This window comes from Chrysoperla carnea, chromosome 3, assembly GCF_905475395.1.
Source record: "Chrysoperla carnea chromosome 3, inChrCarn1.1, whole genome shotgun sequence".
In the NCBI taxonomy this organism is placed as follows: domain Eukaryota; kingdom Metazoa; phylum Arthropoda; class Insecta; order Neuroptera; family Chrysopidae; genus Chrysoperla; species Chrysoperla carnea.
In genome coordinates, this window is record NC_058339.1 from 11,012,737 (window position 1) to 11,031,231 (window position 18,495).

An 18,495-nucleotide genomic window follows, 5' to 3' on the forward strand; every position below is an offset into this window, starting at 1 on the left:
CAACGCATCAAGATTGATTTCACATTGGCTTACGATTTATTAGCTTGATTATTTTTATTTTAATCGTGTGCATTAGTTATTGTATTAATATCGCAGTCAACTATTAATCAGCCGTTCAGTTAACAGCCTACCGTTTTTACTGAATAGCGCCGTACAACTGTCGGCCTGAATGACGACGCCATAATCACAATGTATAGATTTCAGGAGGTTGTAGAAAGTGGAATTAAGTTTAAATGACTAGGCTAGACAAGTAATTAAATGTTATCCAAGTCATTTGTCTAGCTGTTTGATTGAATGACTGAATATTGAATATATTCAGGGCGCTAGGCTGTTAATTGAACGGCTAATTAAGGTAGTAGGTTGCGACATTAATATGAATTGAGTGTAGTGCCAATACACCGTCTATCATTGATATATCTAAATCCTAAAAAAGAATAAACTTTAATTAGTTTGGGTCTACGTAGGTGTAATTGTATGTTATGAACAATTTTTATATGAATCTATATCAGTCATGATTCGAACATTTTTAAGTACCCACTTGTTTAATTATCTGTCAATAATTAAATATTTCGCGATTCTAATAACATCACATAAACTCCATTCATTAATGTAAAATCAATCTTAAATTCATAGTAAATTGGAATGCGCATATAAAAGAAAATTTAAAGATTCTGCAATCTATTGTTGATATTTTGCATTATCATAAATGGATGGTTGAATTTTCCACTCGATTAAAATATACAGGGTGTGGAAACTCGAAAAATAAGTTGTATCGATAAAAATGCTTCAAGCAAAAAATGTTGGATGTATAGGCGCACATCTTACAGGCATTAAACTTGTCCTAGATTTTCAGGCTCAATGAAAAGCTCAGTCTACTCCATAACTGGTAATCGATAGATGATGACTTGAAATTAGAAAATTGTTATTGATATAAGAGGTGACATTTTTCCTTTGAAACATTTTCCCGCAAACCGTACAGTTTAGGTAAAAACGGATTGAAAAGTTTTAACCAAAATTATTTTTCGTATCATTATATATTTCGTTTTTATAAAGAACAACTTTCTAATTTAAAGAGTTCGTCTAACGTTTGCCAGTTATGAATCAGAGTGAGATTTTAATTGAACTTGAAAACTTGGATTGAAATCAATACCCGAATAAGATTTGTGCCTTTGAAACTTACATTTTTCGTTTGAAGCATTTTCCTCGATTAAACTTATTTTTCAAGTTTCAAGAATATGTCAAACTAAAAAATACACTCTATATATTTATGTAAATGTTGTAAATCTAATATTATTACTCTGTAAATCCATAGTTCATTTTAGTTTTATGTAGAAATATAATAAATTATTGATCTCTTACAGTTTAAAAAAAAAACAGTTTATAACCGAGTGGAATTGTTTTCAAAAAAATGTATAATCATTTTTTTGAAATAAATTGTGAAATATATGGAAAATGAAAAATGTGATGAATTTTTTTAAAACATTTTACGATTTTACATTTTATTAAATTTATCGTAGTAATGTAAAAACATTTATTTTTTCGAAATAAATTTCTTTTCTATAATAAAATAATTCTTTAATTTTATTATTTATTTTAATATATCCTTTGAATATGGAAGTATAGAGGCAGTATAGAGTGGCAACGGGAAGTAAAATTTTTCTGTTTTTTAAGACATACAGGCTTGAAATTTAATTAAGTAATGATAAAATCAATAACAATAATGAATAAGGTTTTTTGAAGTCAAGGTATCTTTTTATGTAATATATTAATTCTCTAGCCTGGTTTTTCCTGTCCACGCGAGATCTTCCTTATTCCTTTATCAAATTCTACGATCAACAGACGAAAAACAGACTCACGATCAATGACGAAAAACAGACTCACGATCAAAAACTGTACCGCTTCTCTTAAATTTGAGATTTATTAAAATCTTTAATCCGTCATAATAAATCCAAGACTAACAAAATTATGTGAAATTTTGAATAGGTGAGCATGTTTCGAATGAAACGATTTTTATAGCCTGTTTTTCCTGAATACGCGAAATCGTTATTTCTTTATAAAATTCAATGATTTACCCCTCATTGCAAAGCATATCGTTGATGTATACTGCGGAATTCCGCACGGGTCGACTATTGTGCTTTAATCATGATTTTATAAATTTATATAAGTATACTTATAAATATAACAATAGACCCTCATAAAATAATAATTAATAACATTTTTTAAGTACCTACACGATTTTCAAAAAACCGCAACCACAGTGATTATGATAAATTTTAATATTGGATATGGATATTATCACTATTAATTAGATATCGTTCTGAAAAAAATTTATCTTGATGAATTTTATTTATTATTTATAAATAAGTTTTCAAATTAAATGATTGGTAGTAATTTCTATGTTTTTTCGGACAGAAAAAAAAATATTCTACATTCGAATCGATCAATATTTCTTATAAAATGTTAGATACCACTAGTGAAAAGATCTTTAATAAAAATTACTTACATCAATATATTTCTGTTTGTGCAGGTAAATAACTTGATTTAAATAAGTATTTATTAAAATAAAAACATCACCTTTTCGGGTGTTAGCATACTTTTTATAAACTTTTATTTACTATTATGAATTTTTGGGTAACGTTATAAATGCGAACAAATTAAATTACATTGTCTGTTTTGAGGGATACTTGTTTGAATGTATCACGCTAAAAATCTGAATTTTCGATCCTGATTGAATCTTGGCGCCCGTAGGCAGTTTCAAAGGTTAGCGTCCCCTAACTAAATAAAAAACTATCAATAAAGGCCCTTTTTTTTAATTCTTTAGTTTTAAGTTGCGTTGGTTGTTTGGGCAGTTCTCCGGCTCGAGCTATCGTTGTTAAATAGAAAAGTAGATACTCGCTCTATTTTGAACTTCTGCAGTGTTCAATTTGATCAAAATGACTGTCGTAAATTTGAATAATTGTACTCAATATCAACGGATTATAATTTTTTGCATACTTACACAATTAATTTTGTTTGTTGAATAACTTCCACGCGCGTGCTCTTTGTAACCTCACATCTGTAGGCACGTGCCTACCTTGCCTTATGGATAATCCGTCTCTGCTCTAGCCAACTCGAACTTCGTTAAATCGCAATGCTCAATAAGTCGAAAAAATTGCCATTCCCTTCCGTTGAAGCCCTAAATTCTAAGCCCTATTTCTAATTATTTAGACTTTGTAACTCGAACAAAATGTTATTTCTCTGCTAGGAATTGATAGTACATATTTATACCCTGTAACTCGATTCAAAAAGCAAACTCCGCAAGTCGTAAAATATAACTGTGGCTTTCTAAGGACAAATTTTAGCAATTAAATCATCGTGTAACTTGAACTACTTGTTAAGACGAAAACTCATTATCTCGAAAATTTTTTAATTTCCCTTGAGGTTCGAGTTATTGAGATTCCCCTGTATTAAACTTGTTCAAACCACTCTTCTGGAATTGTATGCCTCTTACTTTATAATTTATTATTTCATTTTTAGTATCATTAACGTTTTTCATCACTGGAACACAATTAGGATATCTGAGTCCATGTTTGGTAATATTGGAAATCGATGGATATAATCAGATGCTTCCCATAAAGGATACAGACAAATCAACAATAATTATGTGCCTGTCATTTGGAATAATACCTGGCGCAATATGGGCCTCATATATAAATGATTTAATTGGTAGAAAATATTCAATAATGTTAATATTTGTACCACAAATTTTATGCCAAATTTTTGTTTACTTTGCAACGCATGTATACATGTTTTGTATATCTGAATTTTTACGAGGTTTTTGTGTTGCATGGGCATTTTCAGCGGTACCAATTTACATCAGTGAAATATCATCACCACATTTACGTGGTCCATTCACAGTGTGTTGCATTGTTTTACAACAAGTTGGAAATCTTGTAGGCAGTATGATTCAATCAACATTATCCATTGATCAAACAGCCATTGTCTGCAGTACAATGTCAACAATTGTTTTGCCAATGTTGTATATTTGTACAGAATCTCCATATTTTTATATAATGAAAAATAAAGAAATAGAAACAAAAAATTCTTTAAGAAAATTACAACGAATTGAAAATGTAGATAAACAATACGAAGAAATGAAATTAGCATGGATTGAAAGCCAGACCATAAAAAAAGCCAGCTGGCTGAAACTTTTTACGGTACCCTTGAACCTCAAACTATTTTTAATATGTGCCGGTGTACAAACAGCTCAACAAATGACTGGTCAATTATATATGGTGTCAAATGTTCACTCAATAATTCATAATTCAGCGTTAGAATTATCTTTAGCAACTATTTCTATTGTAATAAATACTGTAGGAATTGTAGCTGCTCTTCTAGGTATTTATCTTATAGAACAGTGGGGTCGCAAGCCTTTGTTTATGATAATATGTTCTGGATCATTTATCGGCCATTCAATGACCGCGATTGCGTTTCTTGTTGAAGATATTCAATCTGAGAAATCCGTATTATGTGGTTCTATAGAATTTGCGGGAATTATAATTTATAAAGCAATGATTGGGGTAGGATTTCAACATTTGCCAAATATATTAGCTTCAGAATTATTCGCAACAGAAGTGAAGTCAAAAGGTACTTCAATGTTGATGCTTATTTCGTCGTTGTTAGGTGCAGGTTCAACCCAGATTTTTACTCGTCTGTATGGGATAAGTGGTTACGTGGCTTTTTTCAGTATGGCAAGTGTTGCTTTTTGTGCTTTAATATTTGGATATTTCTTAGTACCAGAAACAAAAAATAGATCACTGCTCGAAATACAAAACGAATTTAAGAAGAAAAAAAATTCTGGCCATAATTCATCTGTAAAAAATGATGGGAACGAAATTTAGTTTAATTTAAAAAAACAATATTAACTAGTTCTAGTGTGTCGAACCGCAAGAAAGTCATTCTAACCTAACCTAGTTCTAAATATAACATTAGTTTTACCGGGTTCGAATGTCGAATTGCATGTTAGAAAAGTTGTGAATCTATGTCATAGCTCAAAAGCCAAGCTTATATAATACTGTTTTAAATAATGTGATATAATGAGGAAGTCGTTTAGACTCCCATATTGACAGCTTGCTAAAAATGGAGAGTTTCTAAAAATGTTCCTTAAAATACGGTTGGTCTTTGACCACTTTAGTTATAGTTCAATTATTTTAAGAAATTGTCTTTGACCACTTTAGTTATAGTTCAATTATTTTAAGAAATTGTACAATTTTATTTTTGATATTATAATTTATTTTATTAAAAAATTTATTTATATTAAACCTGTTTTCTTTGAATTTTAAATCGCACAATCACCTTCAATTTCAGGATAAATACGGGTCAAAAATTGTCAAAAGTAATTAAGTGTGTTTTTAGATTATCTGCACAACCCTAAAATTCCTAACTAACGTAAAATTTAAAAAAAAAAGCACCCAAAGAGTCAATTTTGAAAATTTATTATGTGTATGTTTGAAAATAGTACAAAAGTAAAAATTAGCTCTTCATAAGAAGTAATATTTCGAAGTAATAAGTAATATTATATAAGGTCGAAAATTAGACCTTATATGGTCTACTAGCTAAAGCATTTTTCTGTAGCTAAGCTAGTTACAGAAAAATGCTTTATGACTTTAACCTGAAATTCTAGTTTCAAAGTCATTTTACCTTGATCTTCACATGATCTTGAAAATTTGCTTGGACTTGAAAGTTATTAACACAGGCGAATGACCTTTGTTGTCCTTGATAACTTCCATCTAAAAAAATTTCCTAAATCTTAAATGCAATAATGATAAATTTTTACTCCACAATTTTTGTTGAGGTTATTCTTTAATAGGTGTCGCCTCTGGAGAGATATTCAGATGCATAGATTAAAATGGCCCACTCTGGATATAAAAAATTTGTAATCCTGTTATTTCAGTTAATTCCATTAGACAGCACATTTTCTTGATTAATTTCTACCGAATTTTGTTGTAACGTTGGTATAACTTGAGATGGTTCATTTTCTACTTGTTCCTGCTGTGTTTGGGTCAGTGGTTGTGGTTGGCTTTGTTGCGATTGTACAATAGCTTGTGATAATTGTTGATTGGTGGGTATTGTAATTTGTAATTGATTCAAAGAATTTAGAAGTATTTCATGTAGTCCAGCTGGATTCACTGAAACAGACTTAGTACAATTATATGTTTTGTAGATGCCAACCAAACGATCAGCTAGTTCGAACATATTCGAACGTAAAGAGATAATTATAAACTGTGCATTTTTAGTACGATCTTTTATATAATTTCCAACAATTGAGACATTTTTAAAATCCAACGCAGCATCAATTTCATCCATAACGTAAAGCGGTGATGGTTTATAATAATGTAATGCAAACACTAAAGCCAATGAACTTAATGTTTTTTCACCACCCGATAAATTACAGATATTTTTCCAACTTTTCTTCGGTGGTCGTACACTAAATGATATACCATCGTTAAATGGATCTAATGAATCAACCAATTCTAATTCGGCATCACCACCTAACGTAATCATTTGATACATTTCTTTTAATTTTAAATTAATTATTTGATAGCCAGTTAAAAATTCATTTTCTCGTGTTTTCTTTGCTTTGTCTAACGCGTCACGAAATAATTTACGACGATTTGTTACTTCTTCTACTTCTCGTACACGTTTACAATATTCAAGTTGAATTTTTTTATACTCTTCAATTATATTTAGATTTGGTTTTTTTGATAATTTATCTTGTTGGAATGTAATTGTGTATTGTATGTCAGCAACATTACAATTCTCCAATTCTTCATCCGTTAATTTTCTTAATTCTTTCTTTTGTGTTGTTCTTGATGTGTTGTCGATTGAATCTGTTGTCCTTATCGATGCACCTAACACATAAAAAAGTTACCTAATTAAAACGAGACAAGCAAAAAGGAAAGAGAGAAAATAATAAATAAAATCTACGAAGGGTAGATGAGTCCCTAGCACCTAGACTAAGAAGTCCTCTGTGCCCCGCTTGCGGGGGTTACCGGAATGCTTAAATCGTCACATAAGCATGTGAGCTATGATGTATGCGTGTGATACCCAGCAGACTAAAAACTTAAGCAGTATTTATATTTTTTACTTTGTTATAACGGTGTAAACAATGAATTAAACATAAAAAAAATACATGAATATTCCCTATTCTTTTGTGATTCGAGTTATCGAGGTTCTACTGTATATAATATCTGGGAAAATAAGAAAATATCCGAAATAGTATTATTTACCTGTAACATTGACTTTTGATGTATTTGTATTAGTATTATTGACTGTTGTATTTGCTTTTGATGAATTTACACTGTGCTCCAATCGTTCAATTTCTACTTCATTATCTGGTATAGTATGTAACGTTAATTTCGATAATGCTTTTCGCCAATGTGATAAATTATTGATGAACTCTTTGATTGTTTTCTCAACAGTACTTAATTCATGTTCTAAATTAATTTTATCTTCTTTACATTTATGTTCGTTCTTTGTCAGTTCATTAATTTCATTTTTAATTTCTGTATCTGATTCGTCCGTTTTAATTTCATTTAAATCTTCCTCCATCTTTTGAATTTTTTCATTTAGACTTCTTGCATCAGCTTCAATTTCAACCCTTTCTTGTTGTAATTGTAATATTTTTTCACTATCACTTTGAATACTTTCTTCAATTCTTTCAATCGTATTCTTACATTTTACAGCATTCCTTTCTGCATTTTTAATGCCAACAGTTAATCGTGTCGATTCTGATTTTAATTTATCAATATTTTGTGAAATTTCTTTTAATCTATTTTGTACTCTTTTTAATCTACCACCATCTTGTTGCGAAATTTCTTCGGATAATGCATCAACTTCTTCTTGTAATTTTCCAGCAATTTTATTTTCTTTTTCAAATTGTTTTCTTTTTGCTTCGATCGTTGCTTCTAACTCTTTTACACGATTTTTATCACTAACTGTAGTTTGAACAACTTTTTCTTGTTGTTTTATTTGTCTTTCTAAGTTTGGCAAATTTATTTTAACAGCCTAAAACGGAAAAATTATTATTATTAACATTTAAATTTTCGCAATTTATTCGTATATTTCTACACGGTCCTGTGAGGAACATAGCCATAGAGCTGTATAGACATAGGAAACGATGAATTGTGATTTCTCTGTGGTCAAGTGAATTCTTGACCGCAGTGAGAGAGTTAGAAAGAGCGCAGAAGATTACCGAACGGTTGGCGCGAGTGCTGACGAGTTAAAATATTTAGATATGTACTTACTTCACATTCAGCTACATATTTCCGTAGATCAGATCTCATTCTTTCAACTTCTCTACTAAGTTGATCGACTTTTCTTTCTAAATCATACTTAGTATTATCCATATCTCGTAATCTTTCCGATAATTCTCTTACATTCTGTTCATATCGTTCAATTCTTTCCGGTGACTCCGTTGTATTTGCTGTTGTATCTACTAATATTTTTGAACCCATTCGTCCACTAATTTTCGTTCTACCACCACCGCTCATTGTTCCAACGAGCTCAATCATATCACCGTTTAATGTAACAACACGATATCGTTGTTTCCCATATGCTATACGAGTTGCTTGTTCTAAATCATTCGCAACCAAGGTCTCACGAACTCCAAAATAAAATGCAGTCATTAAACGCTGATCTTTAAATTGAATTAAATCATAAAGTCTTGGTATATTTTCTGGGCTGTAATAGAAAAATTTTAAAAATCATTGAAATCTCTTTTCACAGCCATTTTTTCTCAAAAAAAGGAATCAAAATAAAATTTTTTTTCTGCTGAACTATTAATAGAATTCACTGAGTAAGGGGCTGAAAGTAAAATTTTCATGTTAGCTCTTTGCAACAACCCAAGCCCCAATCCTTTGGAGTGGAAATAAATATCTTATTTCTATCAACTTACCAACCATCGAATGGTGAATGCACAGATTATAGTTTTTAATTTAAAACAGATCTGCAACTCCCTGTAAAATTTTTACTATTTTGGTTCTCTGAAGGTGCCTTACTCCAGGGGGCTTTTTGGACAACATTTCATGTACAGTAGAGTTGCCTATCTATTTATGTAATAAATTATAATCTATGGGTGAATGTACGTCAACATAAGATTGTAATTTCCGTCAGATTGTAAACTAACTAGTAAAATTGTAAATTTATCTTCCAAAAAAAGGGCAAAAAACCACTCCAACTCGTCTCCATAACTCGATTCCAACCAACTAAACATAACGAACGCAATGAGTTGATTTTTATTAATAGGTATTGAGTTAGCGATAGTTTGAGTGGTATTTTTTTAAGCCGTTTACAATCTTACGTTGACATAATAAACACGACGTCAATAATGTTATTTAATGTTTAAAAAAAAGTATACATTACGTTTTAACTCGTTGTTGTATATAATCTCGTAAATATTCCATTTTTTCTAAAGCCATAAAATTACCACGACCAATATTTTGTTGTTTTAACGCATTCACGCATTTGTTTGCTGTGTCAACGGTATCTACCACAATATAATCTAATGGACCACAAGCTGTGGATACCGCAACATCATATTTAGGATCAATAGCTCCAAGATCACCCTGAAAGGATAAATCATATTAGTTATCAATTAAAATGATTTAATTAGGTTACAAACTGTTTGTATTTTTTTCCAAACAAATTTTGAAACGAATTACACAGACCTAATGAATAACCAGGCCATCTTTGGGGCTTATTGTAAAAATATTTATTTTCGAAAATCTTTAGGTACTATTTCCAACAGGTTCAACAATATAATCCACAAATATAAAAACGTAATCATAATAACTTACCAGACGTCCTAAGATGCCGGGTAATACACCTTGCTCTTTAAGTTTCATTAAGAAGTTAAGAACACGATTGCGGAATTGTGCTCGTTGCATAGATGAGCGTGATTCTTCAATTTTTGCAGTTAATGTGTATACTTGTTCTTGAATACGTTTACTTTCATTTCGTAATTCTAACAATTCAACGTTGGATTGTTGTAACTCTTGTTCTTTAGCTGGAAATATTCGATTATGCTCTTCAACAAGTCTAAAATTAAAAAAAAAATTAATTAATTATTTTAATAATAAGTAAAATTTATTATTTATTTACTTTTGTTTTTCTTCTAATTTTTTCTTGGAATTTTCATAGGTTGTACGAATTTTTTCCAAGGTTTGAGTTGCGTCTTTTTCATTCTGCACAAATACTTTAAGTTGTGTCTCGGCTAGATTTAACTAAAATAAAAAAACAAAATATTACAGATGAAATCAATTCATTCAATTAGTTCACCAATAAAAAAATAACTTGGATTAAAGTTGCAGAATTTGATGGGGAACTTCATGTTCTGACATCAGATTTGACCTCGTTCTCTGGGTTGCTTTAACAGTCAATTTGAATCCTAAAAGGTTAGACATAGAATAACACTTTAAATTAGAAAGTTGTTCCTCATAAAAAAAATACATTTTTTCGAAAATCGTTAGCTTTCGGAGGAAATTGAAACTTAAATACATGCCATTCATCGAAAAAAAACACGCTAGTTACAGAAAAATGATTTAGCCAAAAGTTGTCATTGACAAGAGAGGACTTTTACCTATGTCCACGAGTTTGACCTGAAATTTTAGTTTCAAGGTCATTTGATGTTGGAACTATTCAACTTTGTAATTTAAAGTGCTATTCTCTGTCACCTTTTAGAATCGAAATTGACTATTAAAGCAACCCGGTGAACTAGGTACAATCTGATGTCGGAACATGATGTTCCCCCATCAAACTCTGCAAGTTTTTTTAAAGATATTTTTATCTCCATCCATGAGAACGAGCTAGAACCAATCATTTACAGTCGAAATCGAGCCGTGAAACGATTTCTTACCTCTGTTTTTGCTTTATTCTCATTTTCTCTTAATTTAATTAATTCACTTTCTTTCCTATAACGTTCATCTTGTAATGGTCTCGTCAATTCTGCAATCTCTGCTATAATCTGTTGTTTTTGCGTTTCTAATTTTTCTCTTTCCTCTGCTAACTTTGGTAATTTTTTTTCAATTTCCTTAATATCAGCTGTATTTTTTTCAGGTACTTTTTCTAATTCAAGTAATTTCTTTTTCTCCTCTTCTAATTTATTTTTTGATTTTTTACGTCGATCGTTTGTTTGTACCATATCAGCTCGTGCTGAGTTATCTTTTGTATCAATTTGCTTAAAAATATCTCTTAAATTTTGTAATTTTTCTTCTAATTTTGTTTTTTCTCTGTAAAATAATTTTCGTATTTGAAAAATAAACATTTTTATAAATAAATAATTTCCAATCAATACAGTATTCGTTGGGTGCGTAGTCATGGTAGGGACAATCAGATCGACGCCAGCGCATCCAGTGGATAATTTTGGCGTTAAAGAGTGCTGTTATGAATAATAAATGCTATAATTTTTGAGGAGAAACTAGTCTTTGCAGATCAAAATCGGCAAAAACTGAAATAAGGTGAAAATTTATATTAATAAAGTAGTGTATCGTTACCATGAAAACGACTCTAATAAAATACTCATGCACGGTGCGAATAGAAAAAATTAAGTACAATAAATCTAATAAATAAAGAAACTTACTCGTATTTTGAGCTTAATTCGTCCTCTAACTTTTTTCGTTTTTTAATAAATTCCTTGATGTTTTCTGCTATTGTTTCCAATTCAGTTTTAATTTCATTTTTCTTTTCTTCTTTTTGTTTCTTATTGATTTCGGTATCGTAAATGTATTTCTGATATTCTGTATTTCGTAATTCAGTGATGTAATTTTCAGTTTTCAAAAAGGCAATTGCTTCTTCATACGCTCCCTGCATATTTTGTCTTTCTGTTCCAACTAAGTTTACTTTATGGACTTTTGCCGCACGATCATCATTTAATTCACTTACAACTACACCTAGTTTTTCAATTGGTTCCTGAATGGAAGTCATATTATATTGAAATTTAATCGATAACTTAAAATTCAAATTAAACTATATAAAATTGTTCAAGCTAATTGAATTTACACTCGTGTGCAAGAGTCGTCCAAGGGGGGGGGGACTTTGCAGCTCTATGATATTATTTCCATATATTTTTCTGATCAAAATGAAGAATCGTTCATATTCAATATTTACCTTAAATCTTGACGTGCCAATAATATCTTCTAAATATTCTAGCATTCCTGAATCATGTTCAGTTAAGCCTTTTGGTTTCATCATTGCAATTTGTTCAACTTCACCCTATTAACAAATTTAAAAAATAAAAATAAAACATTGAAAGTAACAGATTAGATCAACTTAAATTTTTCACCGACTAGTCGGAACATTCCTAACATTTAGCAACATAATTGGAAAGATAACTTAATTTTTTTTACCACTTCATAAAAAATGAATTTGTTTAGTTAAAATGATTAAAATGGTATTTACTTGTAAAATTAAAAATCGATTATGATCTAAATCAATTCCAAATTTCTTTAATTTTATAGAAACTTCTTTAAATGGAACACGACGTCCATCAATTTCATATGTTGAAGAATTATCTTTGAAACCGGTACGGGATACATAAAATTGTGAGTTTGGAACTTCTTCGTAATCTTCGTCCTAAAAATAAAATAAAATTGATAATGATAAAATATAACAGGGATTTCGCAAATGGATCTCTAGCACCTACACCTAGATCAAAGGGTCCTTTGTGTCTTTCTTATCTTCGGGTAAGAGATGATAGTTTAAGCAGATGAAGCTATAGGATTCTTTCGATGGCAGATGCCACGCAGAAAGCCCACAGCTTTTCCGAGGGAAACTCTCCTAGGATTGATGGATACAAGACTCAAACATTTGTTTCGGATTCAAAAATTCTGTATAGAACGCTTTACAGTTTAACATGTATGGAGGATTCATTCCTACAAGGAATCATCAAAGATCTCCATGTTATGAAGATGGTAGTTCAATCGATAGTGTCCTATAAAGAGTTCCATCACCCTTCTTAATTGTGCTCTAGTAAGTTTCAGGCAAGCACAGTTGGATGGTCTTAGGTTAGGTTGGAGTGTCTGTCCTGGGGTGGGACACACTTAGACCATAGGGTTCGTTGTGAAACCGTTACTCCATGAACCATTTGGAGCTGTTTAAGAACAGCAGGAGGGCTTTGACGTCGACTGACTTTAGGTCGATGAAACATTGTCTCCTCCTCGTCATCACTGTGACAGCTCCTGCAGTAGTCGTGATACACTGCCAGGCCTAAGCATTCAGCATTCTTGCCGCCCATCCAGTGTCCTGTGATAGCCGCAACAACTTTGCGAACAGAGGCCCTTGGAAGAGAACTTCGGAACGCCTGAGATTGTACTCAGACCATATCTGTCTTGTAGTACCACAAGTACGTTCTTCCCTCCATCTAAGATTGGCCTTTTTCAGAATATCCTTTTTCAGGAGTAACTTGCAGTTCGCAAATGGAACTCCCGGGTATTTATTGATGCTTGTGTCCGGCAGCATCGTGCCATTTCTGGCAAGCTCGTCGGCTTCACAATTTCCTGGAATTCGTTCCGCCAGCTCATTTAAGGACGTACGGCAATCCTGTGCTACCTTTGATATCGGATGATCTTAGTATACTCCCATTTTTTTGTTTTTCAAACAAAAACAGCATTTTTTCCTTTAAGTAATATTTTGGTTGTGGATAATCTAAATGGTGATTCAAAACTTGTAGCAAAATAGCAAAAAAACAAGTTTCTAGTACCTTATCAATAATTAGTTTAAAATATACGGATACACTACACGATTGAATAGTTTTGTGATTTTCTGAGCTATGTATCAGAGATGATATTTTCTTCGAACGAATTTTACTTCCACGATAACCAAACACAAACAACATGGAATCAATTACATTACTTTTTCCACTTCCATTTGGGCCGATAATCGATGTAAAACACTAAAACAGACAATCAATATAAATATAATTAGTCAAAGATCGAACACTGAATACTCAAGAAATATCAAATCAAAGTTTAATTAGCTAAAATAAGATAAATTAATTAAATAGCCCGCCGTTGTTACTTTCTATATAGCAAAAAGTCGAACTAAAAATTCTTGTAACTACTTGAATTAATTTAAAAAAAATTACCTTATGAAAAGGTCCAAGTTCTTGAACTCCAGCATAAGATTTGAAATTCTTATTTACAATTCGCGTTATAATTAATCGAGGTGCACCTGTATCCAAACTACAAACTGGTGGTGGAGGTGGCGGTATGTAAATATCACCAATTTTAATTCCACCTTCTTCAACAATACGTTCTGGTTCTCCGTCGGAATCATCACTGCTTGCACTTAACTGTGCAGTATCACTTTTACGTTTTCCAGGCATCTAAATTATTATTCGAATATAATAATAAATAATGAAATTATTGTTTTACCGGGTCTGAGAGAGCATAAAACTTTAATAATTTAAAAACATACCTTTTGTACTTATAAACTGATAATTAGCATAACAGAAAAGAACTTGTAAAACATAAAATGTGGTCACATCAAATCACGAACGAATAAACAAATTTTTTTACAAAATAAAATGCAAAAAAATGTTTGAAGTATATAAAATTTAAAATTAACAAACAATTTGTCAGTTTTATTTCCGTTTACGAATAACATCTATAACGTTTTTATTTGTGAATAACATCTACATATAAGAGTTATCAAAATTATAATTCCGTTCAAGTAAAATAGATGTCACTGTAGATATCGCATTATGTAGTCATAGAGAATATTTTATGTAGTTTAGTGTGAACTTTTTTAATTTTTTCAATTGTTGCTGTAATTTCATTGTTTACTGATTATCGTTAATTTATTAATAATTAAAAATTTTATTCTATTATATTTTAATTTTATACCCTACAAATATGTGATATAATATATTAGGAGAATAAAGTATGTATAGCCAAAAGTTTTTACGCTTAGTTATTAAAATATTCGAAAGTTTTGAATATTTATAGAATATTACAATTTCGGACCAGCGAGGCGAATTACACCAAGAGGGGGGAGTATATCGAAATTCTGGCTTCGGAACAGTGATCAGCGACCCCAAAAACGTCTGAGTATACGCTTCTGGCCCCTTTTGTTGAATATTTTCAAGGTTTTAAAATTTTCAAAAATCACCTCAGAAATGGATTCTAATGATTGGCCTATTTGGCCCATGGCAATGACCAAACTATCTAGCGACAAAAAGTTAGATGTAGATTTTTATATGTGGACCTTCTTGAACATTTTTCAAAAAAAAAAATTGGCCTGATAGGTTGAGGTACAAAAAACATTCTCTTTGAAATGCTAAAATGTTACAACTACTTACCTAAAACATCTGCCCTTTGTGTCATGGCTATATGTAAATGTAATTATATTAAAACAATTATTGTAAGTATTCATAAGCTACTTATTATACCATGTATATGAAATATACCAAGGTATACTAAGTTTAGTCCCAAGTTTGTAACGCTTAAAAATATTGATGCTATGAACAAAATTTTGGTATAGGTGTTTATAAAATCACCTAATTAGTCCATTTCCGGTTGTCTGTCCGTCTGTCATCATGATTACTCAAAAACGAAGAGATACCAAGCTGAAATATTTATATCGGACTGAGGACGTAAAAAGTGAGGTCGAATTCGTAAATGAGCAACATAGGTCAATTGAGTCTTGGGTCAATTGAATCTTGTAAACCGTTAGAGATAGAACAAAAGTTTAAATGTAAAAAATGTTCCTTATCAAAAAATAAATAACTTTTGTTCGAAACATTTTTTCGTAAACATCACTGTTTACCCGTGAGAGCGCAAATTGTATAGTATGTATTATATGGGTATATCAGTTATATGTGTGTGACATGTATGTATCTGTAATGTGATAGAGTAATCAACACTGTCTATACATGGTATTTCAACAATTAACTCAATCAATTGTTTGATATCCATCAATAATTTGAAGAAGAATAACAAAATACACAATTTGTTGTTATGAATTAAAGTTACAACAATGACCGTAAAATAAAAAAAAATATGTAATATACTTCGCAAACAAAATTTGCGAACTTTTAGTCACATATATAATAATAATTTTCATATCATAAATATAGGTGTTTCGTTCACTTCTAGTTATTAGTAGTGATCTGCCAAATTCTAAAAATAATATACGAAATCATTGTGGGGTACTTATCGTCCGACGTTAACTATATATCGTGTATTTGTAATATTGTAGCATTAACGAACGTTTCAAACACATTTTTAGTTTCTTTAGTTATAGTGTATTTTAATAAATTAAATGTTCGGTTTTGTGTCTATCGACTTTTTGTGAGACTAAGATAGATTCAAAGTTAATAAGGTTAGTGTTACAAGCACGTTTTAAAAACTTTTAAGTTTTATTTCCCCAAAAAAAGTTTTAATAAGAATAATTTTTATTCGATTTCATTTATTTAAATTATGTTGAATTGTGATTTATTTTTTTGTGCGTGCGTTTCAATTATATATTTTTATACCATGCATATATGTAATATGCAAGGTATATTAAGTTTAGTCCCAAGTTTGTAACGCTTAAAACTATTAAAATTTTGGTATAGGTGTTCATAAAATCACCTAATTAGTCCATTTCCGGTTGTCTGTCCGTCTGTCTGTCAACACGATAACTCAAAAACGAAAAGAGATATCAAGATTAAATTTTTACAGCGTACTCAAAAAGTAAGACCGAGTTCGTAAATGAACAACATAGGTCAATTGAGTCTTGGATCGTCCATAGGACCCATCTTGTAAACCGTTAGAGATAGAACAAAATTTTAAATGTAAAAAATGTTCCTTATAAAAAAATAAACAACTTTTGTTTGAAACATTTTTTTCGTAAACATCACTGTTTACCCGTGAGAGCGCAAATTATGCACAAATTGTGTAGTATGTATTATATGGGAATATCAGTTATATTAGTTATGTATGTGTGACATGTATGTATATGTAATGTTACACTGTAATCAACACTGTCTATGCATGGTATTTTAACAATTAATTCAGTCAATTGTTTGTTTTCACATGTTTTTAAATAATTTTTTTTTTCGCTAAATAAATTTTAGTTAAAAATATAATAATTTTAGAAAAATTGAACCATTACCTACTTATTTAAATGAATTAGTGTGATCTATAAATGAACATCGATTCATCATCGATAAAAGCTCCTTGAACGTACATACATTACACACTTGCGTTATATATGTGTGTGTCTGTCTTAACGTCGTTATATGTTGACGTCATTTATAGTTGTCGTCAATGATTCCATTGCAAAGATATGCAAAAAGACTTTTACAGCTATAATTATAACTAAATGTCGGTGAAATTCTTTAGATTTCTATATCGAACAAAACAACTTTAGTTTATTTTTCGAATAATATGTAGGTAATATTTAAATTCAGGTATTTCGATACCGTAAAATTGAAAATAATACCAAAAAACTTTGAAATTTTATTTATTAATAGGGTATTTTCGTTAGTGAAAAATAAATTATGAAATTTGAAAAAACTTAAAATTTATGTAAAAATATACTTAAATATTCTGATTTCGAGTCATAAAAGCACATTTTTCTTTTAAAATATTAAAATTAAAAATCGTAATTTTTAAACTGTATATCACGTGACCTAAAACGCGGGCAAGCCCTGCTGTGATGTCATATCGGTATGAGCCATAGACCTTAGTTAGTTCAGTGTAGATAGTTGGGTATAATATATCCATAGATAATAAGTACTTATATTTATTATAATCAGATGTCTATGAATATATCTGTCAAACTTATTTGTGTTATTTCGTATATTCAAATTGAATGCCCGCGTTTTTGACAGTTAATTTAATTTAAGTTTTTGGCAAGAAAACGTGTGTATTTTTCCGAAATAAATTTTTGGTGGCTTTTTATTAGCAAAATCAACATTTTGAGGTTCTTTTTCAAAAATAGTGGAATACCCTATTAATCATCCTTTTATACGTCTTTTGTGAAAAATTCATATCGATTCTTTGTACGTTTTATGGGAAATTAACTATCAAAGTCAGTGTTTTTACCAAAAAAGAGAATATTTCTCATAAACCGTAAAGAGAATCGATATGACTTTTAAACGTATAAAAGAATGATTAATTGATTTTTAGATATAGTTTCATTTACACTCTTTATAAAAAAAACTCACGTGTTTTACTATTCTAAGTGTTATAACTATAACATTATATGTGAATCACATGTACACAATGGTTCAGGGACGTCGCCAGCCAATAGGCAAGGACCATTTTGCTAAAATTACTAAAAAGGGCAAACCGAATTTTTGCGTAAAACAAGAGTTTTTCAGAAGTATACTAAAACTTTTTAAGTCTTTTGTCTGAAATATTTCCACAAGGGTAGCAATTTGTTGGGATATTCGCTACATTGGAATTAAGTTCTGAATCTGAAGCCTTGTATAGTTAGTTGTATGTGTATTTAAGTTTAAGTTGTATGTTCATT

At 30.4% G+C, this 18,495-nt stretch overlaps 2 protein-coding genes across 3 annotated transcripts in view; one reads left to right on the forward strand and one right to left on the reverse strand.

The window, feature by feature from the left end:
* The first annotated feature begins 2,415 nt into the window (after nt 1-2,415).
* Nucleotides 2,416-4,880, forward strand: LOC123295845 (sugar transporter ERD6-like 5). Its single transcript, XM_044877307.1, has 3 exons — nt 2,416-2,527; nt 3,517-4,018; nt 4,091-4,880. The coding sequence occupies exons 1-3, from the start codon at nt 2,458-2,460 to the stop codon at nt 4,878-4,880; spliced, it is 1,362 nt and encodes a 453-aa protein (XP_044733242.1). The 5' UTR covers nt 2,416-2,457.
* A 621-nt stretch (nt 4,881-5,501) lies between these two features.
* LOC123296959 (structural maintenance of chromosomes protein 4-like) overlaps nt 5,502-18,495 on the reverse strand; it is a 58,493-nt gene continuing 45,499 nt past the window's right edge. Inside the window, exons 1-13 of one of the 2 annotated variants that reach the window (XM_044878695.1) lie at nt 14,452-14,592; nt 14,120-14,359; nt 13,736-13,927; nt 12,436-12,609; nt 12,145-12,249; nt 11,618-11,946; nt 10,895-11,267; nt 10,141-10,262; nt 9,837-10,077; nt 9,403-9,605; nt 8,286-8,721; nt 7,269-8,046; nt 5,502-6,890 (exon numbers count right to left, since the gene is read on the reverse strand). In XM_044878695.1, coding sequence (XP_044734630.1) covers nt 5,929-6,890; nt 7,269-8,046; nt 8,286-8,721; nt 9,403-9,605; nt 9,837-10,077; nt 10,141-10,262; nt 10,895-11,267; nt 11,618-11,946; nt 12,145-12,249; nt 12,436-12,609; nt 13,736-13,927; nt 14,120-14,359 — 4,155 coding nt within the window. In that variant the 5' untranslated portion in view covers nt 14,452-14,592 and the 3' untranslated portion in view covers nt 5,502-5,928. Of the gene's footprint in view, nt 6,891-7,268; nt 8,047-8,285; nt 8,722-9,402; nt 9,606-9,836; nt 10,078-10,140; nt 10,263-10,894; nt 11,268-11,617; nt 11,947-12,144; nt 12,250-12,435; nt 12,610-13,735; nt 13,928-14,119; nt 14,360-14,451; nt 14,593-18,495 lie in introns of those variants that run through there. The other variant, XM_044878694.1, reaches the window with a different exon arrangement.